This window comes from Peromyscus maniculatus, chromosome 7 (assembly GCF_049852395.1).
Source record: "Peromyscus maniculatus bairdii isolate BWxNUB_F1_BW_parent chromosome 7, HU_Pman_BW_mat_3.1, whole genome shotgun sequence".
NCBI classification, from domain to species: domain Eukaryota; kingdom Metazoa; phylum Chordata; class Mammalia; order Rodentia; family Cricetidae; genus Peromyscus; species Peromyscus maniculatus.
The window spans coordinates 32,745,757-32,772,506 of record NC_134858.1 but is presented as its reverse complement, the minus strand read 5'-3'; the positions used below and the strand labels follow the sequence as shown (position 1 = coordinate 32,772,506).

The following is a 26,750-nucleotide window of genomic DNA, read 5'->3' as shown; positions in this document are numbered from 1 at the left end:
TCCCCATAAGAAGAAAGAGCCCAGCAGTTGGCTATTGTGGATGAAAAGAAAACTTAGTGCAGTGCCCAGCGATGTGATTAACACATTGGGAACAGATAGAAACAAACAAGCTGCGTGACAGAATCAGAACGACCTTAGACTCCTCAACAGTAGCCTTAGGACTTTGAGTGACTGCTTTCCATCTTAGAATTCTTACTGTTTTAAGACATTTTAAAGTTTAAATTTTAAAATAAAATTTAGTGTGTGTGTGTCCGTGTGTCCGTCCATGTCTGTGTAAACAAATTCAGGTGCTGGCAGAGGTCAGAGGCATCAGATCTCCTGGAGCTGAAATTACAGGTGGTTGTAAGCTGTCCAACATGGATGCAGGGAATCCAACTCTGGTCCCCCACTAGAGCAGTATATGCTCTTAACCACTGAGCCATTTCTCCAGCTCTCCCAAATTTATTTTATTATTACTATTATTATTATTATTATTACCACTTCATATTTATTTTGTGTATAGGAGAGGGTCAGGTATGCCACAGCATACATGTAGAGGTCACAGGACAATTTTTGGAGTTCAGTCTCTCCTTCTGCCAAGTGGGTTCTGGGGCTCAAACTCATCGTCAGATTTGTCAGCAAGCATCCTTGCCCTCTGAGCCATCTCTATGGCCCTCCATCCTAGAATTCTTTAGCCAAATTTAGAAGTGTGACAATAGAATAAAAACATTTTGAGATTCTCCGAGTTGCATGTTTATCTCGTTGCACCATCACTGTGGAAGCAGCTTGAGTGTGTGCTTTTGCCCAGTTGTTCTGCATGTGTGGTCCCTGGGCCAGCAGCGTCAACCACCTGGGGACTTGTTAGACATACAGATTCTCTGGCTCTGCCCCAGGCCTCACAAGTCAAGTGGTTGTCCTGCACATGGAGACTTGGTGAGTGAGTTTTTTGGCTGGTAAATGTTCCTTGTTTATGTTTAACATGCTGATGAATATACAGCTTTATATACAGCAAAAAGAAACATAAACTAAGACTCATAATTTACAAATTGGATGATTCTATACTCTGAACAGTAGTAACAGGAGGTATTTTAATCCTCTTATCTGGGAAGCTGTTCAAAATACAATTTCTCTTCCCTTGACCAATAGAAATCAGCTTTAAAAACATCAGGCTAGGTTAGTGGTATAACTCAGTGATACAGTGCTTGTCTGGCATGCACGAGAGCTTGGGTTCATTCTCCAGTATAGGAGAACAATAACTATCAGATGTGGTGTCACACGCCTGTAATCTCAACACTTAAAAGACAGAGACAGGAGGATTGCTGCAAGATTGAGGCCAGCCCAGCTGAGCCTCTATAGCAAGTTCAGATCAGCCAGGGCCATATAGAAAGACTTTTCTCAAAATAACAACAACAATAATATGATGTTTTTCTGTCAGCTTAGTAGCTGCACACGAATCTGCTGATATTTTAATTATTGTCTGCAGCCTGGCAGGGCTTCAGGTCCTGTGGCCTGGGCTCTGCCTTAGCCCTGATGTGTAGGTTTAAATTAAGTCTCTATTGTTCTATTTACCAGCAAAGACTTAGAAGTCAGATGTGGGGGTGAAAACCTGCTACATCATAGAAACCGAGCTGACCTTGCATTTTGGTTGGAGACCAAATCCCCACCCTTTCCTTCCTGTGCATCTTCTCTATCCAGATTGCTAGCTTCTCTGTGGTTAATTCCAGTGAGGTAGTCGCTGGCTCCACCCCCTGATTCAAGGTAAACTTTATTGACAGTATAGAGTATCACAGTATGATCCAAATATCCCACAACTATAATTGTTTACTTTTAATTAATTTATCTTTGTTTTTCGAGATAGGGTTTTTCTGTGTAGTTTGTGGTGCCTGTCCTGGATCTAGCTCTGTAGACCAGACTGGCCTTGAACTCACAGAGATCTGCCTGGCTCTTCCTCCTGAGTGCTGAGATTAGCGGCATGCGCCACCGCTGCTCGGCTTAATTTTAATTTATATATGCCACTGACTCCATGTATTTTCAAAACAGCGATACTTTGATGGTAAATGCAGCATATATATGATGTAAACTTTGGTGCTAAAAGTTGTTTTGTGCCTGGTGTGTTAGTGCACACTTTAGCTAGCTAGAGGCAGGTGGATCTCTGAGTTCAAGGCCAGCCTGGTCTACAAAATAGGTTTCAGACCATACAGAGCTATGCAGTGAGAAAAAGGTTTTATTAGCCTCTGTTAATTAGACAAAATAGTGGGCTTCTTTAGGACACTCTCACACATGTATATTATCTTAGTTAGGGTTTCTTTTTTTTTTTTTTTTTTTTTGCTTTTATTTATTTGTTTTTCCTTTTATTTTATTTTACAATACCATTTAGTTCTACATATCAGCCACGGGTTCCCCTGTTCTCCCCCTTCCCCTTACCCCCAGGCCACCCCCCATTCCCACCTCCTCCAGGGCAAAGCCTCCCCCGAAGACGGCGATTAACCTGGTAGACTCAGTCCAGGCAGGTCCAGTCCCCTATCTCCCAGACTGAGCCAAGTGTCCCTGCATAAGCCCCAGGTTTCAAACAGCCAACTCATGCAATGAGCACAGGACTTGGTCCCACTGCCTAGTTGCCTCCCAAACTGATCAAGCCAATCAACTGTCTCACCTATTCAGAGGGCCTGATCCAGCTGGGGGCCCCTCAGCCTTTGGTTCATAGTTCATGTGTTTCCATTCATTTGGCTATTTTTTTTTTCAATAATTGAGTAAAACCGAAATTTATTATAAGCCACAGTCGTCCTAGGGACCTCCATGCTATATATATAGCCTCCATGATTCTATGGATTGTGGTCTGATTGTTCTTTATTTTATATCTAGAATCCACTTATGAGTGAGTACATACCATGACTGTCTTTCTGGGTTTGGGTTACCTCACTCAGGATGATTTTTTCTAGTTCCTATCTTAGGGTTTCTTTTGCTGTGATAAAACACCATGAGCCAAAGCAAGCTGGGAAGGAAAGAGTTTATTACACTTCCATAGAACTGTTCATCATCAAAGGAAGTCAGGAAGTCAGGACAGGAACTCAAACTGGACAGGAACCTGGAGGCAGGAGCTGATGAAGTGGCCATCAAGGGGTGCTACTCGCTGGCTTGCTCCCCATGACTTGCTCAGCCAACTTTCTTGCAGAACCCAGAACCACCAGCCCAGATGTGGCACCACCTGGTCCCTCCCCCTTCAATCACTAATTAAGAAAATGCCCTACAACCGGATCTTATGGAGGCATTTTCTTAATTGATGTTCCCTTCTTTCAGATAACTCTAGCTTGTGTCAGGTTGACATAAAACTATCCAGCACGTGTATGTTGATCACAGTCACTCATATTCTCTTGCTCCTCTTCCCTTCCCTTGGGGAGACATATGTAATATTTACTCTCTCCTCATACAGTCCCAACAACAAGCCAAGGTGCGATTCCCAGAGTTCACTCTGGGGAACCAGTGAGTTTATTGGGTTTACTTACAGAGCAGTCAGAGACAGCTTTCAGTTGGTTTTCTCCTTCCACCATGTGGGTCCCAGGACTGGAACTCCAGAGAGAAGGTCATCAGGTACCCTTATTCACAGAGCCATCCCACAGGCCCTTCTTTTTATTTTCTAAATTATGTGAATGTAGGTATGTCTGTGTGGGTTTGTGCACATGAGCATGTGTTGGTAAGTCGAGATGAGGGCGTCCGGTTCTGTGAAGCTGGAGTTACACACTGTTGTGAGTTATCTGATTTTGGGTGCTGAGAGCCAAACTGGTCCTCTGTAAGAACAGAATGTGCGGGAGTTGGAGAGATGGTTCAGAGGTTAAGAGCATTGACTGCTCTTCCAGAGGTCCTGAGTTCAATTCCCAGCAACCACACAGTGGCTCACAACCATCTGTAATAAGATCTGGCGCCCTCTTCTGTATACATAATAAATAAATAAGTAAATAAATCTTAAAAAAAAAAGATTTATTAAAAAAAAAAAAAAAAAAAAAGCCGGGCGGTGGTGGCGCACGCCTTTAATCCCAGCACTTGGGAGGCAGAGCCAGGCGGATCTCTGTGAGTTCGAGGCCAGCCTGGGCTACCAAGTGAGTTCCAGGAAAGGCGCAAAGCTACACAGAGAAACCCTGTCTCAGAAAACCAAAAAAAAAAAAAAAAAAAAAAAAAAAAAAAGAACAGAATGTGCTCTTAATTGCTGAGCTCTCTCTAGCCCCCTGCCCCACCCAATTTTATCTTTTTAGTGGCTGAATAATATCCCATTGTGTGTGCTTTTAAATTCTGCCTGAGCACTGCTTTGGCAAAATAAGGAAATAATACAAAAGAGGAAGATTATCTTTCTAGTGCCCAGTTCCAGACAAAGGGGAAGACAGTCCCAGGATTACCAAGTAAGACCTTGGCAGAGGCTCCAGGAAGACATATTCATTGCTTATGTTCCTGATGAGTTTTAACATGTCCGAAGATTTATGTAAACAGAAAAGTGAGTTTTGAGATGGACCTGGGTTTTGGCTTGCCGTGGTTTCCTTGTGATGGATTTGGGGTCTGCATTAGCAGTGAGGATGAGGAGGGGTATATTTTTCCTCTATAGTCACTGAGTGACCTGTGGGAAATGCAGAGATTGCATATATGTCTCCTGTTCCCAAGCATTTTTGTTTTGTTTTTCAAGACAGGGTTTTTTTCTGTGTAGCCTTGGCTGTTCTAAAACTTGCTCTGTAGCCCAGGCTGGCCTCAAACTCACAGAGATCCGCCTGCCTCTGCCTCCCGAGTGCTGGGATTAAAGGCGTGCGCCACCACTCCTGGCTCCCCAGCATATTTTTTTTTAAAGATTTATTATTTATTATATATACAGCATGTATGACTGCAGGTCAGAAGAGGGCACCAGATCTCATTACAGATGGTTGTGAGCCACCATGTGGTTGCTGGGAATTGAACTCAGGACCTCTGGAAGAGCAGTCAGTGCTCTTAACCTCTGAGCCACCTCTTCAGCCCCTCCCCAGCATATTTTTAACAGATATTTGTGTGTTTACAGATCATTGACTCTTGACCAAACTCTTGAAGTGATGATCCTAACAGAAAATTAACCAAGTAAAAAAGTAATTACTAATTTTGAACATTAGAAATTGTGCTAAGAGGAAAAACAGTGGTAGCATTGAATATGAGTTTATCAAAAACTGATGTTGCTTCAGTGAGAAGGGGGCTTGGGAGACGTGTGGCCAGACATGTGTTTGTGTGTGCATATGCACTTGGTAGAGGACCAGTTGGAGAAAAATTTTTATCTTCCAGAAAGAGCGGCCAGTGCAATGATAGCAAACCTCGAAAGTCAAGTAGGAATGAGAAAAGCCAAAAAAGTGGTGAGTGGAGTTCCAGGTGGGCCTGCATGGGGCTAGAAGTCGGGGAGCAGGGAGTAGTGAAAAACTGTGAAGCAATCACCATTTGACTCTTCATTCAGCCTCTGCAAATGCAGCTTGAGTACAAAATAAAAAGTAAAATTTAACAGAACATGACAGGCAGGAGTCTTTGTGTGGAGTCCCATGGAATTATTTATTACATTGTGGACATTCGAGAGGTGAGCTTTTAGAGGATTTAAGGCTGTCCTGGTGTGGTCTTTTTTTTTTTTTTTGGTTTTTCAAGACAGGGTTTCTCTGTGTAGCTTTGCGCCTTTCCTGGGACTCACTTGGTAGTCCAGGCTGGCCTCGAACTCACAGAGATCCGCCTGCCTCTGCCTCCCGAGTGCTGGGATTAAAGGCGAGCGCCACCACCGCCCGGCCCTGGTGTGGTCTTTTAAAGGATGCCAGCAGGAGGGCATGGTTGAGGAATTCCTTGTTACTTCTTATGCTACACAAACAGGAAGGGTTTGGGGTGCAAGAGTTGTGGGGTATTGACCATGCCAAGCAGAGCAGGTGATCCCTCAAGCGAACTTGCCTGGTGCATTTGCCAGAGAGGGATCCCAAGTAGTTTTGTCTAGTGGCTAGACAAGGCTGCCACTATGGTGCCAGGGGCCGCAGGACTACTCAAGCTTTAGCATCTGTTTCCTCATATGTAAAATGGGACTATTGCAATACCCAGTCACTTTGCTTGTGAGAAACAAATGTGTTAATACACTTATTGGCTTAACATGGAGTCTGGTACATCTGTTAGTATCTCAGGCCAAGGTTCTAAAGGATATTGACACCTTTTCTGTTTTGTTAAGCACTTACTTTGAAAAAGTGAAAGGACCACAGTAACAGAAACATCCTAGAGGAAAGCAGTGGGAATGATCAAAGACCTCCCCGTGTCTCTCTTTGCTTTGCTCTCCCTCCACTTTAGATACAGTGCTGTTCTGGATGCAAGTCTGAAAGTTGACAAACTATTAATTTTAGAAAATCTCACATTTTTAAATTTTATTTTTATTTTAAGGTGTGTGTGTGTGTGTGTGTGTGTGTGTGTGTGTGTGTGTGTGTGTGTGTACAGGTGCTTGCAGAGGTCAAAGGAGTCAAGTCCCACTGAAGCTGGAGTTAAAGGCAGTTGTGAGCCACCAGCTTTGGGTGCTAGAAATCGAATGAGCTTGGATCCTCTGGAAGAACGTGCCACCAGATTTCACATTTATACAAAGTTGTTCCATGCTGTAGGGTCCATTATTGACTGTGCCTGTTTCAGGGTCCTGTGTAAAGCAGGACTTTTGTCCCACATGGAATCTACTGCAGCCCCCTCAGGTACATCTATTTAGTCTCTTCTGGAGCAGTTCCTCAGCCTTTCTGTTTTCTAGCTTTAACATTTTGGATTGTTTTGTTTATTGAGACGGGGTCTCCTATATTGCCCATGCTGGCCTCAAAATCCTGGACTCAGCCTCCCAAATGGTGGGGCTGCAGGCGTGCACCATTGCATCCTTAACATGGACCTTTTGGAAGAATATTAAAGCCACTCTCGATGGGAAAGGTTCTTGGGGTTTGATTTGCTGGGGTTTCTTTGTGATTTTGAATTCAGAGTCTGCATTAACAGTCAGGTTGAGGAGAGGGCCTTGTTTTCTTGTGTAATTATTGATGACCTGTGGGAGCCGTAGCAATTGTACAGGTGTCTCCTGTTCTCCAGCATATTTTCAATAGGCGTCTGTGTGTTTATCGATCATCAGCTCTTGACCAAACTCCTGAAGTTCAGCTGCAGGTGAGACTCTGGAGGTGGTTTGGAGGCTGCCAGTGGAAAACAGCATTGAGAAAGAAACATTGATTTTTTTTTTTTTTTTTTTTTTTAATCACAGAGACTTTATTCCATTTGGGACACAAATGTCCTTCCAAGGTTTAAAGTCTGAAAAAGCCAAATTCACGTGTCCATTTGTGCAGTAATTATTATTGAGTGCTTACTGCTTGCAAGGTTCCAGGAATAAATAGTAAAAATAAATAAGTCAAATCTGTTATTGGACTCTCTGTTCTCATGGGGCGGCAGACAGGAAACCTGTGCAGTAAGTCGGTGGTAGGGAGAGACTAGACCAAGGAGGCTGTCAAGCTGGCCTGAAACCTAAGGGAGGCAAAGAAGCTTAGGAATCCTCTGCTGGGAGGATCTGGCTGGCACTGGGAATTGCCACGCCATGCTTAGAGAGAGGCACTTGTCAGTGCAGTGTTAGGTGACTGAGCAGAGGCAGAGGACAGAGAGGGGGATGGAGTGACTGGGCCCAAGCCTCACACTGGCAGGCAGGGCTCCAAGAGGGCGACCTGTGGGATTCCAGCAGCTTCTGGGCAAGGAAGGTCCCCGCCTCGGGAGTTTCTCAGCGCTGAGGTGGGTGGAAGGCAGGTGAGGGCTGGCTTGGTAAGATTCCTATCTCCCTGCACCCTGGGTGGCTGGGCTGGATTCTTGACAAGCCTGGGCAAACCAGGGCTCGCTCTCAGGACCATCTAGGAGCCCCAGGCTATATGCCCGGGGCTATGTGTCCCCTGCCAGCAGAGTCAGGCTGTTTTCCAGTGTCAACCTCACTCACCTTCATTCCAGGATTCCTTCCCAGCTTTCACAGATTTTCCTTGCCAAGGCACAGCTCTCTCCAGTTCAGGCAACTGACAGCACAACAAAACGTGGGTAGACAGACACTGGTGTCGGTCTGTCCCTTCTGTGTGTGTGAGAGAGTTCCTAAATGTCTTCTGCCCACTAACTTCTGTAGTTCTCATACCAGCACTGCCAGGATGCTGCTGTTGTTGTGACCCCCAGGTCATGTGGGTGAGGGGAATTAAGCAACAGAGAGGGTTGGCCACTTGCCCTTGATCACACAGCTAGTGAATGCAGACTCAGGGTTTACACCCTGGCTGCTTGGCCCCAGACCTCTGTTTTCATCCTCTGCCTTGCACTCCAGATGTCATGGTATTTTTCCTCGAGGCCCCTGCCAGTTCCAGGGTGGTGCCCTTCAGTCTGTTCCAGGCAGTCTCTTGCCTCTTGAAATGTATGTGCTTGGTGTCTAACCATAGGTTACTAGGGAGTCTGAAGAGTGAAAAGCAAAAGTCCTTTTTTCCAGAAGATTGTAAGGATTGTGTGCCTTCTTTTCAGGGTCAGGTCCAGAGAATTGGGCTAATGCCTCTGGTGCTCCAGATGACATGCTTTACTTAGTGCCAACAACAGCTGGGAGGCAGCTTTTGTGATCACCTTCTAGGAGCCGTACACCCAGACTCACCCATCAGAAAAGGTGAACCATTTGGCTGCTCTGGTCCCAAACTTGGGTCTCCCCACCGTGCCACCTTGCCCCAGAGCTGATGGAATGGGATGCTTTGTGTTCACTGGAAGTCCTGTGCTTGGTGTGTTACCTGCCTATGTCGACTGACTTGGCTCTAGAAGAATTCGACCACTGTCTTGAAAGAACACCCAGTTTTAGGCTAAGGTGATGTCTTAGAGTTTCTATTGCTGTGAAGAGACAACACGACCACAGCAATTCTTTTTCTTCTTCTTTTTTTTTTTACAGTCAGAGATCCATGTATATAAAGTGCCAGGTACAATGCTCTCAAAAATACTTCTGCCCCCCAAATACAGTGCTAAGGGTGCCCCCGAGTCTAGCTCTTGCCCGTGAGATCCAATGGCTGCAAGAAGGGTGGCAGAGGCAGCTCATCCAAGGCCTCGGGGAAGCGGCCAGGTGAGATGGTGGTCACCAGCACCTGCATGGCTCATACAAAGAGGGAGGGTGGCGCCAGCCCCGCTAGCCACTGGAACTTGACCTCTCCCAGCAGCTTCTGCCAGCGTAGCCAGTCTCCCAGCAGCTCACATCGAGCTGGGCCCGCAGCAGCCTCTGTGGTGTACAGTGCCAGCAGGTCAAGCAGCAGCAGGCGGCGCTGACACAGCTCCCCAGGCAGAGTGGTGCTGGTGGTGGCAGCGTGGACGGTGGCAGAGGAGGCCTCAGCAGCAGCAGGAGCTGAGCTGCTGTCCTGGCGCAGCTGGCGCAGCAGCAGCTCCAATGGTGTAAAGCCACCACCGTCTCGCAGGCCTGGAGAAGCTCCGTGGCCAAGCAGCAGGAAGAGACACTTGGGGCGCGCAAGCTCACAGGCCACATTCAGCGACGTGCCACCGCCCTCCACGGCTGCAGCCGCATCGGTCCAGAAGGCGCGTGCGCTCTTCCAGTGGAAAGCCCCGCACGGTTCGCAGAATGTGCTGCAGGATGCCCACGCGGTTGTAGCGCACCACCAACGCCACGTGCTGTGCAACAGCGGAAGCCCGTGCTAGGCGGGGCGAGCGCGTGCGGGGGGGGGGGGGGGGTGGGGGGGGTGGCCAGCAGGTACTGAGCTCAGGCTTGGTGGTCCTGCACGATCGCATAGAGCAGAGCCTCCGACGGTGAATAGGCTGCGCCCGCGCTCGTCCCAGTGGAAGGCCTCGGTGGCACTCATGTCCTCCAGTAGCCACACGGGCTGCAAATCGCGCACTGCCTGGTAGAAGGCGAAGGACGACTTCCGGCACTGCTTCTGCACCCACAAGCGAGCTGAGCCTGCGCCCTCGGGCCCACCGTTGACACTGCGGCTGGGCCTGGCGTCCCACGGCATGCTGGCCTCTGGGAGACTCCTGGCCTCAAGGCATGGGTCGCACTACCCAGACCAACCCGGTTCCTGCAGGCGGCCCTGGGTTCTAGAGACGCGGTTATTCACTTTGCTGCACCAATTTCCAGCTTCCTCACCAGCAAGAAAGTGGTGGTTTTTGGGAGCCAGTGCTCTGGCTCCTTCATCCACAAACAATTTTCCTGCCCATCAGGAATGAGCTCCAAGCCGCGCGACCCTGTCCCTGCAGCGGGTCAGAGCGCGCGCTGTCTATGCACGGGGCGAGCAGATGGAGATTCCACGACGCCGGATGTGGAGAGGGCCGCCGCCGCCTGCGACCGGGTCTGCGGGTCTGCGGGTGCCGGGCGCAGCAATTCTTATAAAGAAAACATTTAATTGGGGTGGCTCGCTTACAGTTCAGTCCGTTATCATCACGGCGGGGAGCATAGCAGAGTGCAGGCAGACATGATGTTCGCGAGGTAGCTGAGAGTCCCACATCTTGCAGGCAACAGGAAGTGGTCTGAAAGTCACACTGAGGGAAACTTGAGCAAAAGGGACCTCAAAGTCCACCCCTACATTGACACACTTCCTCCTATAAGACCACACCTCCAAATAGTGCCACTTCCTATGAGCTTAGGGGGCCAATTACATTAAAGCACCACAGGCAGCCTTTGCTCCAGTCGTGCCTCTGCTGTGTCTCCAGCACCACACTGGATGAGCTTGGAGTCCCTGCCACTCTCCTGTCTCATTCACAAAAGTGCAGTAGAACCACCTGCATCCTCAGACCCGGTCAGAAAGCGCAGGCGCCTAGTTCTCAGCTGGGTGCTGATAGACAGAACGAGTGGTGTTCCCTAGAGGGCATCTGAATCCCACATGAGGGGGCATGTGGGTCTCTTCAGAAACATCCAGCTGATTTGGCAACACCTCGGTCACCATCCTTCCCTCCCCTGGCAGTCTTTGTTGAGGCACCAGCTGTGCCAGATGTTATTGACAATAATGGGGAGGACTTAACCATAGGCCGGTGGTGCTAGGCCAGGGCATTCAAATATAATCTGCTAAAGAAAATCACAAGATTTCTTTGAGTTTTGGTTTTTCGATGAGGTTTCTCTGTGTAACAGCCCTGGCTGTCCTGGAACTCACTGTGTAGACCGGATTGGCCTACATAGAGATACGCCTGTCTCTGCCTGCAGAGACTGGATTAAAGGCATGTGCCCTCACATCTGGCTCAGGATTTTTTGCTGATTAAAACTGTTACGACAAAGGCAAGATCTCCACATATTCGACTCCAGCCTGATCTACATAGTGATGTCCAAGCCAGCCTGGGCTACAAAGTGAGACTATATCAATTAAACAGACACACAAATAGACAAACACCATGTCTTTGTTAGGGTTGCTATTGCTGTGATGAAACACCATGACCAAAAGCAAGGTGAGGAGGAAGTTAATTAGGTTATACTTCCACGGCATTGTTCGTCATCAAAGGAAGCCAGGACAGGAATTCAAACAGGGCAGGAACCTGGAGGCAGGAGCTGATGAAGAGGTCATGGAGGGGTGCTGCTAACTGGCTTGCTCCCCATGGCCTGCTCAGCCTGCTTTCTTGTAGAATCCAGAACCACCAGCCCAGGGCTGGCACCACCTGGGCCCTCCCCCTTCAATCACTAATTAAGAAAATGCCCTACAGCCAGATCTTATGGAGGCATTGTCTTAATTGATGTCCCCTTCTTTCAGACAGCTCTAGCTTGTGTCAAGTGACATAAAACTATGCAGCACAGTTGATGCCTTGTCACCTTGACACACACATCACTGTTAAGCTGTAACTTTTCCTTTCTTAGTCATCTCCAAACCATACATTAGTAAAACCACAATATAAAATATTTTACAAAATTAAAAATTCCCAGTCTTTACAAATTGAAACACTTTAAAATTAAATCTTTTAAAATCTAAAGTCTCTCTTTTTTTTTTTTTTTTTTTTTTTTTGGTTTTTCGAGACAGGGTTTCTCTGTGTAGCTTTGTGCCTTTTCCTGGAACTCACTTGGTAGCCCAGGCTGGCCTCGAACTCACGGAGATCCGCCTGGCTCTGCCTCCCAAGTGCTGGGATTAAAGGCGTGCGCCACCACCGCCCGGCTTAAAGTCTCTCTTAAAACCTAAAATCTCTTGAAAAATTCCAGAGGGTATTTTGGGAATGTCTGGAGATGTTTGGTTGTTACCGAGGAAGGGGACACTAGCATCCAAGCTGAGGCTGGCCTGCTGCTGCAGTAGACGTGTTGCGTGCATTGCACCACAGAGCCATCCAAGTCAAGTAGTGATGGTGTCAATGGAGAAACCTGGATTGAACGTCCAGTGATATATATATATATATATATATATATATATATATATATTGTGTGTGTGTGTGTGTGTACACCACACTGTATGTATAGAGGTCAGAGACCAACTTGCAAGAGTTGGTTTTCTCCATCTACTATGTGGATCCCAGGGTTTAAACAAGTCATCAGGCTTAGCATCATGTGCCTTTATCCCCTGAGCCATCCCACAAGCACCCCATCCAGCACTTATGAAGTGTTTCTAAGCAGCAAACATTGTTCTAAGTGTTTCTCAGGTAACTAACTCAATTCTTCTTCCAATATTGTGCTATAAGAACTGTTGCTATCTTCATTTGGTATATGGGACAGTCAGAGCACACAGAGGTTAAGTAACTGGACCAAATTCCCAACTTGGGGCCACAATCCCACTCAGAGTGAATGAGGAGCAGGCAGAGGCAAGCCTTGAGCCAAGACAGCCTGGCTCCAGAGTCCACATTGAGCCTCTGAGCTACACTATTACCCCTCCTTAAGGGAGCCAGTGGGCTTCAAGCCACACTTCTAGCTTTGCATCCAGAAAGCCACATCCCTAGACATTTTGGTGTAAGAAGTGAGAAACCTTTGGCCACCCTCCCTAGAACATGAAGGTGGGGGGATGGATATAATTCCATGAGGAGCCAGTGAGCCATCAGCAAAAGCCTTGTCCTGTGAGGGGTGTGGCTCAGCCCATGAACTTAATGGTCTTTCTTTCTAGTTACCCTGTGTTCTGTCATTGTAGATATAAAGACAACTGTGGTGTACCCTGCCACAGAGAAACACCTGCAAAAATACATGCGTCAGGACCTCCGCCTGATCCGAGAGACTGGAGACGACTACAGGAGCATCACTTTACCCCACCTGGAGTCCCAGAGCCTCAGCATCCAGGTAACTAACTGCAGGGACTCAGAATCTCTGGATCCTGGAGCTGCTTTCTCTTCTTGCAAGCACCTGTTGGGGTCATCCCAGAGATAGTGCATAAATACCCTAGGTCTGGGCAGTGTATGTGACTGGGAGACTACGAAGAGGAACGTGGACAGAACCTGTGGGGCAGAGCCTCCTGGTGTGGGCTGGTTGCCATTTGATCCGGGACAGTCAGGGCAGGCTTTGTGATCTTGGGCCCTTTATGAGGTACTGATGTACTGATGAAGTCCATCCTGCTGGAGAAACCTTACCTGCTCTGCAGTAGCCCTGTATAGTCTGACTGTGTCTTCACTAAACATCTGTGGGCGGGTAAAAGCCTTCTGTTGGCTTGGGTGACCTTGATTCAGCCTCTGATCCCTAGTCTTTTCTGCAAGAGACAAGTCTTAGAGCTAAACCTTTCCTGCCCCTCCTTCCCCTTGCATTCATTCCACAGCAGACTGTACCTGTCGTCCCCAGTGTGTGTTTGGTATAGACCTGTGTATACAGGGTGACAGAGTGCTCTGTCTGAGCCAGAGACAGGATGCTTAGCTCAGAGATGCTGGCAGTTCTTTGGGTTTAGGCCCAGTGCCAGCCAGAGCCTCTGCCTGGAATTGGCCCCATGTGGATACTCACAGTTAAATATGATGAATGCATATTGATGAGTCACTTCCTTGCCCACTCACTGGCATTCACTGGTTCCTTCTCATTATCGCTCACTCATGTTTTCTTTGGGCCTATTTTACTACTCTTCCCCTACTTGGGGTACGTGGTAGAGAGTATTCTTACATGGGAAGCTCACAGCCATTCCTCAGACGAACGGTAGACACCAGGCTTGAGGGTGCCGTTCTGTCAGCTGTAACAGAAAGAAATAAGGAGGGGGAGACTGTCAGTGTCGGAGGAAAGCAGGTGCCCTGGGAGACCATGTGCTGACAACCCTCTTCCCAGTGCATAAGACTGGGAAGTTCAGTCATGACCACCCCGCAGCAGCATTTGCTCACAGTTCCTCTGGCTCAAGATCTTTTATCGTCTCCTCTTTTTTAAAATTTGAGACAAGGTGCCCTAGTTTCATTCAGTTGCTGTGATTAAAATATCCTGATAAAAGCATCCTGGGGTGGGAGCTATTTTAGCTCACAATTCCAGATTATAGTTCACCACTGTGGGGAAGTCAGTGTCAGGAGCCGAGACACCTGGTCACATCACATCCGTAGTTAAGAGCAGAGAGAATGAATACATGCGTGCTTAGTGCTCAGCTAGCCTTCTCGGCTTTTACACAGTCCAGGGCTCCAAATCAGGGAATGTTGCTGTCCACATTCAGACTGAATCTTCCCACATCAATTGAATCAATCAAGGTGATTCCCTGCAGCAGTGGTCCTCAACCTTTCTTAGGCTACGACCCTTTAATACAGTTCCTCATGTTGTGGTGACCCCCAACCGTAAAACCATTTGGTTGCTACTTCCTAACTGTAATTTTGCCACTCTTATGAATCATAATGCAAATATCTGGCATGCAGGATATCTGATGTGTGACCCCTGTGAAAGGTCATCAAGCACCTTAGGGATTGTGACCCATAGGTTGAGAACCACTGCTACAGGCATGCCCACAACCTGATCTAGGCAAGCCCTCATTGAGACTTTCTCTTTCCAGGTGATTTTGGCTTTGTCAAGTTGACAAAATTAACAATCATGCCGTGGTGGCACATGCCCTTAATCCCAGCACTTAGGCGGCAGAGGCAGGTGATCCCTGAGTTCAAGGCCAGCTTGGTCTGTAGGTCGAGTTCCATGACAGCTGGGACTACACAGAGAAACCCTGTCTCAGAAAAACAAAAACAAAAATGAGCAACAACAACAAAACCTAACCATCGCGCGAGGTGTCATATAGTCCAGGTTGGCCTCAGACTCACTGTGTTAGCAGAAGATGACCTTGAACTTCAGCTCTTCCTGCCTCTGCTGTCCCACTCCCCAGATGCTCGGGTCACAGATGTATATCATCACACTCAGTTGAGGTGATACTGGGGATCCTAGGCAAGCGCTCCACCAGCTGAGCTTCACCCCCAGCCCCTTGCTTTTTAAAAACGTGCTGGCATTTGTTCTGTCTTCTGGGTGGAAAGGAGGTGTCTCTCCACATTCCTAGATAACTTGTGTGTGGGATCCTAGAGGGACCTTCTGGGACATGTGTTCTGTGGGGCTGTTTGTATGTATCCGGGATTCAAGAGACGAGGCCCTCGTCTAGCTGATGTGAGTCATGGAACTTACCTTACTGTGCACCATTACCCAGTTCCACTTGCAAACAAAAGTCATTCAGCAGAACTCCTTTCTTCCAAATCTTGATTGACACAAACTTCTGGCATAACTGGCAGCAGTCTTTGTATTATTGAGTATCTGCTGTGCTCCAGGCCCTGTGCAGGGCTTTAAGGAGACTCCAGCTGACAAGCCCTTGCTAATGTCTGAAGTCCCAGGGAAGATGGCCATGCAGATAGACAGTAGCAATAATGACACAGGCCCACTGGTGGGCTATGTGAGCATGGTGGTGATGCAGTGAAAGGAGCCAGTGTAGACATGGGGTCACATACATGGAATCCTTCCCCTGAGTTTTAGGAGACATGTAGAAGTTGACAAGATGGACAAGGCCGAGGGAAGAACAGGTCCAGAGGCTTGGTATTGGTATGTCCTGGCACAGGTTACACAGGGTCAGTGGGGATGGCCTTGAGTGACCTGGAGGAGGTCTGTAGACGGTGTTCAGGAGACCAGAAGTTCACAAGTCCTGGGGGACATTCTTAAATATAACAGCAGGAGATTCTGGTTTTTATCCACTGTCTGGCCCTTCAAGGACTAGACCTGGTGCATGTGCGTTTTATTTTCTTAATGAATATTTTACATTTAATTTATTTTTTATTTTATTATGTATGTGTGTGCACACATATGTGTGCACCGTAGTGTACAGGTGGAAGTCAGAGGACAGCTTGTGGGTTCTGGGGGTCAGACTCAGGCCATCAAGTTTGGCAATAAGTGCCTTTATCTATAAGACATTTTGACAGCTCCACATGTACACTTAAAAATTCTATGCTCTTCCTTTTTTTTTTTGGCCTGTGTACAGGTGTCTAGTGTGTGCATATGTATATAGATATTCACATCTGTGTGGGTGCACATGTATGTAGATGCAGGTACACATGTCTGCTGCTTGTGGAGGCCAGAGGTCTCCATCATTCTCCACTTTATTTACTGAACTGAGAGAGTGCAGATTCAGCTAGCTTAGCTAGCCAGCTTGCCCTTGGGATCCCCTGTCTCCGCCTCCTGAGCACCCATACAGATTACTACCAGCAGCTTTTTTTATGAGGATGCTAGGGATCTGAACTCTGGTTGGCCCTTTTGCTTATGTGGCAGGTGCTTTATCTCCTGAGCCAGTCTTCCAGTCCTAAGTATCTGTGATGTTTCTAAAGATTTAGATAGTGTGGTCAAATGTAACAAGTGCAAATGGAGGAGGACTAGAGACCAGCACATCCAAAGCAGGGAAAGACAGGAGCCACTCAGGAGGAAGCCCTCGCTGGGTTACAAGGCTCAGAAGGGTGCTACAGAGAGGAAGGACTGTGGGGTGACGCTGGGTCCTACCAGAGTGAAGAATGGACAGTGGAGCCTTTGTTAATGAGGGCAGGATGTTGACTATTGTGGGGAGAGGGGGAGCTTATGTGGAAAACAATATGTTCAGTTTGGGATTTATTGAGCACGTGCTGGGTGCCAGGAACTGTTGTAGGCGTTTTACATGCATTACCTCAGTCTCCACACAGGTCTTTTGGAGACAAGACATAAAACCAGGCTGTCTGGGTTCTTAGGAAATGACTTTGTCTGGTTCCTCAAGTTTGAATTACTCAGTAAAGGTTCAGTAAAGACTGAAAATGGCAGTGGTGTGTCCTGACCCGAAGCCTTCAAGATCATCTGGCTAAAAATGTCCATTTGCAAGCCATCACATTCAGCTCTGCATCGCTGGTGTTTGGATTCTCGTTCTGCTGGCCAAAAGCAGTGGGGCATTTTCCTTAACCCGAGAGCCCAGGTTTTCTTGTCTGGAAATTGTGCCTCACACATCCTCCCAGTTAGGTTTGTGAGAACTAAGAGGCATCCCATTTATCATGTGCCCACCGCTGTTGCCAGCACCGGAAAGGGTTCTGAGTGGAGCTGCCATCACCACAGACAGATAGTGCAGGGGAACGGGGAAGAAGTATGCTGTGCAGACATCTGGATGGCATAGGCAGGAGGGAAAGCATGGCCAGAGGAGAGAGGCGGGATGTGTGAGCGGAGGGGGAAGGGAAAGGGGCCATATGTCCCTTGAGAGGCCCATGGAGGAGAGAGGATGTAGAAGTTGTTGCCAGTGTCACACTGTAGCTCCATGGAGTCTGAACTGCCCACCAGGACTGGCGTTCAAGGGCAGTCCTCCCCTTCCCTGACTCTGTGTGATTTGTGCGAGTTCTGTGTGAATTTCGTATCCTCCTTTCCCTGCCTTTCTTCTCTGGGCTGCTGGCCATAGGACTTCCTGTGGTTGCAGGTTCCTGCCCTTGGCCTGGCCTTTCCCAGGAGGCAGGATGTGCTGTGCCCTGGCTCCTAGGCTTGGAATTACATGGGCTTGCCTGAACTTCCTCCCGCCTGCTTCTTCCTCACCTGCAAACCGGGGATGACGATAGCAGGTTGCTGTGGCCACTCATCCTCCAACCGCCATTAAACTGCCCCATTGTCACCTCTGCACGGTTGCTGTGTCTTGGGCACCTCCTTCACGCAGGCTCTGGGATCGGGCTTTTAAGTGCATGTCCTGGTTAAAATCTTCCCCGTAAGCCTCGTGCACAGACCTTAGGAGACTGTCTTGGGTAAGAGGGTTCAGTTGTTTGCCCATGGCGGAAGCAAGTCAGAGTGCAGCTGAGGACGCGCTGTCATGCTCCAGGGCTCATTCGTGCTTTGTGACAGTATGTGTTGCTCTTCTTCGGGAGGTGTGTGCCTCTGGGCAAGGGATGGTCCTAGAGGCCAGCTGTGAGGTGCACCAGGACCTTCCACGAGGAAGTCGCCGGGGTCTCCCTCCTTCCCGTTTCTGGGAGGCTTTAGTTAGCTTTGCTGGCCCTTTTTCTTCCAGTAGCACACCCCCAAAGATGTCTCTGGTGGCAGAGGAAATGCTTCTGGAAGAATCCTGACCCTAGCTTGTGTGTGGCTCAGCCGCAGGCATTTGTGAAGAAGCCATCTCTGTCCGAGTTGAATGGCGCTAGCAGGCCTGGGCATGGCAAACATGGCGCTAGCAGGCCTTGCCCTTCCCCCTCCTTCTCCCTTGTAAACCATAGATTACATCCTTAAAGCTAGCCACCAAGGTCTGTTCCCTTATTTGGACACTTTCTCTTGCCAGACTCATTCCTGAGCCTGATTACCAAGGTCCAGCTATCAAAGTATTGAAGTCTAACAATCAAAAGCTCTCTTTCTGGCTACCCTAATTAACATGCCCAATCAAAACAAACCATCACATCCTAGCCCATTCTAACACAGATCTGTCCTTTTTTCCTCTTAAAAATCACACACACACACACACACACACACCTGCAAGGTCATTTGCTGCTGTTTTCTGCCTGAGTCAGAAATCAGCCACTTTGCTTGCCCTCTCGATAAAGAATCTCTCTGTGAAAATAGATATTTGGATGTGATTTGTTCCTAATCCAGGATCTGGGAGGGAACATGCTGCTGTGTGCAAGCTGGTCCCTTCACAAGTGTTCTCCAGACAACTTCCAGGAAGTGGCTCATCCTGGCTTGTTCTAGGGAGGCCCTTTGATTCATTGGTCTGTCCTGGAAATCTAGTGGGGTCTGCAAGCCCTCTGAACTGAAGTGTCTCCTTGAATAACTGTTGGGACCCCAGAAGCCCAGGTATCTCCAGCGGATGTCCTCTTCCCTCTGCCCCTATTCCAGCTGGGTATGACTAGATGGGTACAGACCCCAGGCCAGCCCCCTGCTTTTGGCCTTTGGGGACACTGCCTGTGCCAGCACTTCTGAGAGTGGGAAGAGGATTTTCAAGGCCTTGCCTCCTCTATTCGTGAACCTGGAAGTCCTTCTGTCTTGGAGAAAGAAGGAGTAGTCGTTCATTTCACCCCATTTGCTAGCAGCCATGTCTTTTGGATGTGGGGCACCCCTGGGTGCAAAGGGCTCTTACAGCCAGGGAAACAGAGATGAACCAGAGGCTCCTGGACTCTTGAGTGCTGTGAACTCGGGAACCCCTTAGCCTAACCTTCTTGAAGTCTGGGTTCCTCACAAAGGTCCCCCCTACACACTCCCCAAGATGTAACTGTACATTGATGTCCTTGGAGTCTATTCAGGACTAGGGAAGGGTCCTCCAAAGACTGTCGTCTACTAATCAAAAGGTAGTAAGAGGGCTGGAAATCCCGTGAGAGTGTCATTGAAACCTCCTGTGTCTGTGTGGCTTTCTCTTTTGCTTTGACTTGGGGGGCCCATCAACAAGGCCTGCTGATACATAGCATTTTCAGTATCTCCAAGTGACAGTTCTCACTCACTCATTGGCCTGTAGAACCAAAGGCTTTCCTGCACTGTGGCTGGCTGCGTTACAGAAAGAAACTTATGTGCTCTTGGCCTCCTTGACTGGTCTATGGATATACAGTGTCTCCCCTGCTTTGGTAGGCACTGGACAGGTCAGTCCAGGGGCAGGGAGGGGGTGTGGCTGTCTATGTTGACCAGGAGAAACCTGAAGGGCCCAACCCCATCTGAGCTGCAGAGACCTGTATCACTGGTAACAGTGATAGCTAGGATTCAGCTGTGGTAGAAGTGGAGCGTCTTCCAGAACCAGTGACTGCACATCCCGAGTGGGGCCATTGTTCTTGGAAGGCCCCAGTCAGCTAGAGTGCATTTGTAAACCCTTTCTCTCTCCCCTTCCAGTGGGTGTATAATATTCTTGACAAGAAGGCTGAAGCTGACCGGATTGTTTTTGAGAACCCAGACCCTTCTGATGGCTTCGTCCTCATCCCAGACCTCAAGTGGAACCAGCAGCAGGTAAACACCAGGTGCTGGAGCACTCCGGCCTCTAAGCTCCTGCCTCCGTGCTGCTGGCCTGCCTGCCTGCCTGCCTGCCTTTGGGGGCCCTGCTCCCTTACAGCGCTGATCACTGTTATCCAGTAAGGAGTGGCCTGAGCTCCTCCAGCTGACAGTGCATAGCTGTCCTGGGCAGCCACTTGTGCTTCCATGGATCAGCTTAAAGCCTCTTCTGACTCTGCTCTTAGCGGAAAGGTAGAGTGGGGGATGCTTGCCTCCATGGCGGTAGGCTGTGTGTCCCCTTGGGCAGCCTTCCCCTGGAAATCCCGGGTTAAAGCCTGGTTAGTCATGGGAAGTAGGTGTGGACAGGAACAACTGCCTCATGGGACTCTCGAAGACCAAAGTGCCTATGACTGCAAGGAGATTACAGCCTAGGGATCACAGAGAGACATCAAGATAGACTCGTGCACTTCCATTACAGAAGCCGAGTGCGCTTGAGCCGGTGGCACAGAGACCAGAAATCACCAGCATCTGGGCCCAGGGTTGTCAGGCATCTTTCCAGCCTGCCGGCAGAGCCGCCCACTTCCTGTCCTCTTTAAGGTAGGGGAGGCTGTGGACACTGCGCTGGGCCCAGCTACGTGGCTGGAACTCCTCTCTGCAGGAGTAGTGGAGGGCCACCTTTAGTGTTACACCTGGCTTCACAGTGAGGGTTGGCCCTTCCCAACCTCTCCTTAGTTGTGTTCAGGGGGCCATAGTTTATTCAGTGCCTCAGCTCCTTGACTTGTGACAGCGGTGAACGTCATCGCTCCCTTAGAACCTGGCAGTGTCCTCAGCAGTAAGACGGGTCATAGCTGAGCATCTGACTCTTGTTCTGGGGTCAAAGGAAGAATCAAGGAGATGGAGGATCCTTCCTGGCACCCTTGAGTCTCGCTTGCCTCATCTCCTGGAAACGTTGTTCTCCTCTTTCTTCTCCTCTCCCTTTCTGCTGAGAGTCAAACCTAAGAGGCCAAACACAGTAGGCAAGAGCTCTAGCCATGAGCTGTCTCTAGCCTTAGAAGTATGTTTATTGTCCCCAAACAGGTGGCCCTGGTTGTATTCATTTGTTCTTGCTTTCATCCTTTCAACAAATATGTAGCCAGTATCTGGTGTGCTAGAGGTTATGCCTTCCTAGGTCATGCTCCACCTACTCCTTGCTTTGTTTAGTTTATATAATGTCTTGATCTCTAGCCCAAGCTAACCTCAAATTTGTGATTCCCCAGCCTTCATGAGGACTGTGTGCCACCACAGTTCTGTTAAGTTCTTTCTATTAAGAGATTGCCTATATGCCGGGCACTGGTGGCACACCCCTTTAATCCCACCACTCGGGAGGCAGAGGCAGGTGGTTCTCCATGAGTTCGAGGCCAGCCTGGTCTACAGAGTGAGTTCCAGGTCAGCCAGAGCTACACAGAGAAACCCTTGTCTCAAGGGAATGAGAGAGAGAGAGAGAGAGAGAGAGAGAGAGAGAGAGAGAGAGAGAGAGAGAGAGAGAGAGATTGCCTATTATTGCATGCCTGTGATAAAGTATATCTGGTACAAAGGCTGGGAAGGAAGGGTAGGTTCCCTCACTCCACATTCCTCAGAGCCCCTTGTTCAGAAACCACCTGTCATCTCTTCTTAGCTTCCAGAAGTAACCCTTGTATATCACGACTATAAATATGTATGCATGGACACATAATACATTTTCAGTTCACACAGCTTAAACTTTTTGGCCTAAAGTCCTCAGGCCAGGAATCCTTCCTTTGAGTCCCTAGGGGTTAAGATAAGGCTAATACTCCTGCCATTCCCAGTTTTGCCCTTGGCCAGAAAACTGACTTTGATCCCCCCCCCCCCCCCATCCTGCTTTATAAAAAGTCTCCCCAGCATGACCAATGAGCCACCTTCTGGAGTACTGGTCTGAAGCCTCACCTGTTCTTGTCTAGCTTTTCCCAGTGCATTCCTCTGTGCCAGGAGACTCTTTGGCCGCCTGCAGAAAACCTTTCATCATGAGTCATGTCACAGAATGGTTCCTTCTCCTTCTCGCGCCCAGCCTGCGAGCTGACCCTCAGCCCAGGCTCCATGCCTCGTCCCATGCCGGTAGAGCAGAGACACTGTTTAGTGTGGCGTTTGGGATTCTTTAACTGATACCATTTAAAACAAGTGCTCTGTTATTTTGAGTGTCCCGTGACAGTAATATATCCTACAGCCAAAATACATGCTCAACATCAAGCGCTTGTGTCTCCTGGTTTCCCCTTGGTCTGCTCACTAATGTGAAGGTACATTACCTGGACACAAGACATGCAGGGAGGGTCCAGATGGGACTTTTGTAAAGAAAGGCCTAATGAGCACAGCACAGACAGCAGCTGAGGGGCAGAGCCCAGATTCTTGGAACTCTGTGGGAAGAATGACTGCCATGAAGAGAATGACATACTTGGACACCAGGCATTATATGGACGCTCTCGTTCCCAGTTCTCAAGTTAGGGCTCTCGGGGATTTGGCTGGGTGACTCATGGTCTCCAAATCATCTCCTTGAGGAATCTAGCAGGTCAGACCTCAGGACTAGGGGCCATTGGATTCTTTCTGGACTTCACTCCTCGGCCTGGCACATGGCTGTGATAACCAAGCAAGGCCAAGGTTTGGGGAGCAGGGAGGGTGTGGGAAGGGTTTCCGGGCTGGAGAAAGAGTTCATTTGCTCTCTGGCACAAGATCTTGTTGACACGGGCTTTGTGCTCTGTTGTGACCTCCAGGTTTTCAGCCAGGCACCATTTACAGGAAGGACTGCAGGAAGGGCCTATCTGTGAACCATTGAGATAGGAAAGAGAGAAAGAGCTGACAGTTGCTGTGGCACTTGCTGCGGACAGACCCCTGGCCTCCTTTCCTCCACGTGTCCCCCACACCCTTGCGTGCACCTTTGGCTCTACGTACACTCAGCTGCCTTCCTGAGCCTTCACTGTCAGAGTTGTCTCTAGATCCATTGCCCGGCCTTTTCTAGGAGGGCTTTCTGGATCACCCAGCTAGCTGGGGTCTCTTCCCTCTTGGGTGTTGGTTCCTTTATGTCATGGGGAAGTAGCTCACCAATAGAGATTGTGAGAGGCATGCAGAAGACCCTGGGTTCTGTTCTCAGTACCACAGGAGGAAAAAAGCTGCCATGCTTTATTTCATACAGTAGAACGACATGGATTAAGTTGTAAATTCTTCGGGACAAAGACTTGTGCTTGCCTCTTTCCGAACTTGCCCATCTCTCCCTGTCAACTCTGTAGAGTATGTAGACATTCCCAGATGATGAATTTTATTGTTTTTTTTTTTTTGAGAGATAAACTTTCGTTTGTTTCTGTTTTTGTTTCTTTTTCTTCTTTCCTTTTCTTTCTCGATTTTTTTCTACTTTTTCTTTTCTTTTTTTTTTTTTTTTCCTGGATCTGAGGACCAAACCCAGGGCCTTGCACTTGCTAGGCAAGTGCTCTACCACTGAGCTAAATCCCCAACCCCCTTTTTCTACTTTTTGAGAAAGGGTCTTGTTGTATAGCCCAGACTGGCCTTAATCTTTCAGTCCTTCTGCTTGAGTGCTGGGATTACAGGCATGTACCACCACACCTACATCTTAAGATGTTTTAACAGGAAGAATACACAGAAATCCTGTTCTTCAGCTGGTCTTGTCATCCAGGGCAGACAGACACCTTTGGTACCTGCTCACTGGTCCTGCTATAGGGTCTCCTGGATGGGCCTTGTGGGTAGGAGTGCCCTGGCGGGTAGCCTCCCTGCTGAACCTAGCACTGTCCTGTTTTGGTGTCTGCACAGCTTGATGACCTGTACTTGATCGCCATCTGCCATCGCCGGGGTATCAAATCACTTCGGGACCTCACTCCAGAGCACCTGCCACTACTGAGGAACATTCTCCGGGAAGGACAAGTGAGTTGAATGCCCAGGCTTCTAGCAGATTCCAGTGTGTCCCCTGGGTCTTTTTCCTCACTCTTTTCAAAGTCCATCTGGATTTCAGTCGTGAACACTACTAGAACTCACTAGGTTGGGTGGTCCTGCCCAACACTCCAGCTCTTCTTTCATCCACCTTTCCTTGCCCCAGACTTGCCCTCCCCTGCCTTTGTCTACAGGTCCCATGTAGGATGCTCCTCTTCCCCACAGATTGGGTCCCTCCCAGCCCAGTCACCTGTCTTGTTCATGACAACCACCTTGTGCCGGACAAGTTCCTTGGATATTGGTCACATGACTTGTATATATGCACATACCTCCTCACCTAGACTGAAGGCAGGCTAATTCTGCAGCACCTAATGTTCCTTCCGGAGGTACTACTTTATCAGGGACATTGTGGGATAGCGAAAGGAGCCATCGGGGCAGGAGAGGGTGAGAGAAGAATGGCTAGAAGCTTGGGTTTGTGGTCCTAACTACCTCAGGGCCTTGAACAGGTCACTTTCTTCACCTCTGAGCTCCCTGGACCTCAGGGTCTATTGGGATTCCTTTTGAAACCACTACTGTACAAGCTGAATCTTTTTTCTGAAATGTGTACAGGCACCTGTCCTCTCAGGGCAACAGTCACGAGGCTGGCTAGCCAGGAAGCACTCTGCCCCTTTCAGGACAATCCTGAGGTGCTTACTAGATACTGCCTCCCTCCCCCTGTGCCCTAACTGCCTTCTCCCCCTGGAGCCCTGCTCTGGCTGGCTTTTCCTGGCCACTGGTTTCTCTCAAGAAGTAGCCTTTGGAGACAGCCAGTGGCTCAGAGGAATGTTCTCTCGGGGAGGAACTGGGTCTCACTTCCCTGCCCTGGCAGTTTGGGCAGCCTTGTCCTGCTCATCAGCTCTGCTTATCCCAGAAAGCTCCCCCTCCCCCAGTTCACCCTGCTGCTGTGATTCTCCACTGGTAGCACCAAAGGCAGAGTATGATTTGGGGTTAAATTCCGAGCCCACAGAGGCCTAAGTGGTTTTCTCTTCTGAGGGAACTCTGGGGTTGGTAGGACTCTTTCTGTCTCTAAGTGAGGTGGAGGTGGGAAAGGGAACCGGAGCCAACTGAAGTGCTTACTTCTTTCACAAGGAGCCCTGCTGAGGCCTGCAAGCCCTCCCTGAAATCTCTCCCTGCATCCTTTCCCTGTCACCAACTTCTGAGCACAGCCCCATCTCCATATAGCCTCATCCCAAGAGGATGCTTCCTTCTGCCTACTTCAAGATTGATAGGTGCTACAGGTCTCCAGTCCCGGGGCTCTGGGCTGACCTTAGGAGCTGGGACATCCTGGACTTCCAAAGGAAGAGGCCCATGTTTTCTGGGGCTTGGAGTGACTGACTGAGAGCCATTTCCATTGAGGGGTGTCTCAGCTTGCCTGTCACCAAGTTTTTCAGCTTCTTAGCAGACCAGGATGGAAGGCAGAGAGCTGGCGGGGGGTGGGGATGGGGGAGCAGGAGTTGTAAGCCCTCCTAGGCCAGCTGTAGCAAGGATGTAAGGGGTCCAGTGGGGTTGGTCAGAGGACGGGATGCTGGCTGCCCGGCCCCATGATGACCCTTCACCACCGTCTTTCCTTACCAGGAAGCCATCCAGAAGCGCTACCAGGTGACGGGAGACCGGCTGCGCGTGTACCTACACTACCTGCCCTCGTACTATCACCTGCACGTGCACTTCACCGCCCTGGGCTTCGAGGCCCCTGGCTCAGGGGTGGAGCGGGCACACCTGCTGGCTGAGGTCATCGAGAACCTGGAGTGTGACCCCAAGCACTATCAACAGCGCACTCTTACTTTTGCGCTTAGGACCGATGACCCCCTGCTTCAGCTCCTGCAAGGAAGCCAGCGACCCTGAGTTGCGGAGAGTACCTGAAGAGAGGGGAACTAGTGGGCCGGGCCTGGGGTAGTGCGGGCTGGGTTTTTATCTCCGAGGGATTTTCCTGAAACGTATTTTGTAGTTTCTTGGCCTTTCAGCAAAGGTCAAGTGTATGATGTATTTTGTACTGTTTTATTCCTCACAGGAGAATAAAGTACTTTCTTATTGGTGAGGACCGATGGTGTAGCCTGGCAGAGGCAGTGGGTGGAGGGGAGACAAGTGGTAGGGAAGGGGAGTGGGCAGAGCTGGTAGGGACATCTTGGGAAGGGTGGAAAGTTTCAGGGTGTCACCACAGCCAGTGAGTCACAGCCTCTTGGAAGGTCCGAGGATTTCCTCCACCTCCCCATGCTCTCTGTACCTGTCGACTCCCTTGTCCTGGGTCTGCCCTGCTCGCCTCCAGTTCTACTGCTGTGTTCCCTCTCGCCAACTCTCCTCTTGGGCACGTTACTCCCACCCATAAAAACCAAATTCAAAACCTTTCCGGAAATAGTCTGTGGAGGCTTTAGATGCCACTTCCTTCTTCCCTCCCCAGTAATGAGGTTACACCCTGTGTGTGCGTCAGGGCTGTTGATCAATGTGATGAGGGGGCTGGGTTTTGATGCCTGGAATGGGGAGCATTTTCCCGAGAAGCAGATGATGCAAACCCCAGAAGCCTGCCTTTGCTTCTGTTACTTGGTCGGCATGTCCCTGGCCTTGGGTCTGTTATCTAGGAAGGAAGACAAAACAAAGTCAT

General features: G+C 49.1%; 1 protein-coding gene, 1 long non-coding RNA gene and 1 pseudogene across 2 annotated transcripts in view; 1 reads left to right on the top strand and 2 right to left on the bottom strand.

Moving 5' to 3' along the window:
• The window catches only part of Dcps (decapping enzyme, scavenger), a 46,168-nt gene extending 19,979 nt beyond the window's left edge, over positions 1-26,189 (top strand). Inside the window, exons 3-6 of the mRNA XM_006979780.4 lie at positions 13,032-13,177; positions 20,096-20,209; positions 23,999-24,109; positions 25,730-26,189. Coding sequence (XP_006979842.1) covers positions 13,032-13,177; positions 20,096-20,209; positions 23,999-24,109; positions 25,730-25,996 — 638 coding nt within the window. The 3' untranslated portion in view covers positions 25,997-26,189. The remainder of the gene's footprint in view (positions 1-13,031; positions 13,178-20,095; positions 20,210-23,998; positions 24,110-25,729) is intronic.
• Positions 4,795-8,666, bottom strand: LOC143274219 (uncharacterized). The gene is made up of 2 exons (XR_013052679.1): positions 7,931-8,666; positions 4,795-7,148 (listed from the first exon to the last, which is right to left on the bottom strand). It is a non-coding gene; the product is annotated as an uncharacterized LOC143274219 (long non-coding RNA).
• On the bottom strand, positions 8,679-10,228 carry LOC102920939 (ankyrin repeat domain-containing protein 9-like; annotated as a pseudogene).
• Positions 26,190-26,750: the final 561 nt, after the last annotated feature.